General features: G+C 38.6%; 1 protein-coding gene across 1 annotated transcript; it reads left to right on the top strand.

Moving 5' to 3' along the window:
• Positions 1-503: 503 nt before the first annotated feature.
• Positions 504-1,387, top strand: LOC103610666 (vomeronasal type-1 receptor 3-like; the record flags this gene model as incomplete). The annotated part of the gene is made up of 1 exon (XM_008594781.1): positions 504-1,387. A coding segment is annotated over one exon (884 nt), but the record flags the coding sequence as incomplete, so codon positions are not given.
• Between the last annotated feature and the right edge of the window lie 237 nt (positions 1,388-1,624).

The following is a 1,624-nucleotide window of genomic DNA, read 5'->3' on the forward strand; positions in this document are numbered from 1 at the left end:
ATTGTACTGGTGCTATGGTCATTCAAGATAGGAATATTTAAATATATGAGTTAGGTATCAAAATGTTTAAATAAGACTGCATCATAATATATAAAAATAGTCTTCACAACAGTCCAAATATTTACGGAAGATTGACTGTAATAATTGTGAAAACATATCATACTCTGCATTCATAAGCACGTTAATTGTGCTCTTTAATCATCTTGATGACCTCTTGGCCTGCTTGTCCTGCGTGGCCAGGCATTTGCCTACCCTGTAGGAAAGAACTCTGAAACTTTGTAAATTTCTTTTTAATCTCAATAATTTTTAATCTTTACATTCATAATCAAGTTCTTTGTCTGCAGGAAATGCTGGCCTTGGTTTGACAATCTTAATGAAAGACAATGGTTTCCAGTGGCATAATTTTTCAAATCCTTTTTATCTCTCAAACATTTTTTGGTTTCACGGGGAATTCTTTGTTTTTTACATCCTGTATGTACACCTTCTTAATTGACCCCCACAAGAAGNGATAGATGACATTGGGTGTAAAGCAGTGCTCTACATTCAGAGAGTTACCCGAAGTATTTCTCTGAATGCAACTTCTCTCCAGAGTATGTTTCAGGCAGTGACTATTACTCCAAGTAATTATAAGTGGGCCTGGCTCAAAAATAAAATCTCTGTATATATACTTCCCTCTCTGCTTTTCTTCTGGATCATCAACATGATCATCTATGTTGAGATCATCTTAAGAGTTGTGGCTACTATCAACTCCTCTGACATCAGACATGGGTATTACAGTCCTTATTGTAAAACCATTGCATTTGAGAACTATCACGCAGTATCATTTCTAGGTACAGTATTAATTCAAGATTTGCTCTTTCTCTCTTTAATGACCTTCAATAGTGTCTACATGGTGAATATCCTTTACAGACACCACAAAACAGTACAGCATGTTCGCAGTACCATTCAGTCTTCACGACGCTTTCCTGAAGAGAGAGCTACCTACACCATTCTCATCTTGGTTAGCTGCTATGTTTTCTTCTATTTGATCAACACGTTCCTTACTCCTTATTTAACTTTTGCAAGTGAGAAAAACTGGGACCTGGACAAATTTGGTGACTTTATTTCATCATGTTACCCAACGATATGTCCTTTCTTGCTGATTAAAAATGAAAACATAATTTCCAGGCTGACTTCTACGAGAATAAGGGTTAGAATTTTGTCTTTCAAAAGAACATTAAATGAACTTCCTAATAATGATTGTGTTGAAAGCAAAGAGGGAGGCTCCAGCCTGTCCCAAATCCAAAACCAAAGCCAACACAAAGGCTCTGAAGGCAAAGAAGGCAGTGTTAGAAACCATCCACAATTAATTGAAGAGCCATACATCACCCAACTTCTGGAGGCCTAAGACCCTGCAGCCCAGACACAGCCCAAATATCCATGGAAGAGCACCCAAAGGAGAAGCAAGCTTAACCATAATGCCATCATCACGTTCCCCTGACCATGAGTCAGCCATGAAGAAGTAAGACAACAACATACTTGTGCACATCATGACTGTTGGGGTCAGAAGGCAGCAGATCTGGTGCAGGTCTTCTGTGAAGAAGCTCCATGACACTGATGTGGCCACTGTCAGCACCATGATCAG

Source organism: Galeopterus variegatus, unplaced genomic scaffold, assembly GCF_000696425.1.
Source record: "Galeopterus variegatus unplaced genomic scaffold, G_variegatus-3.0.2 Scaffold11544, whole genome shotgun sequence".
NCBI classification, from domain to species: domain Eukaryota; kingdom Metazoa; phylum Chordata; class Mammalia; order Dermoptera; family Cynocephalidae; genus Galeopterus; species Galeopterus variegatus.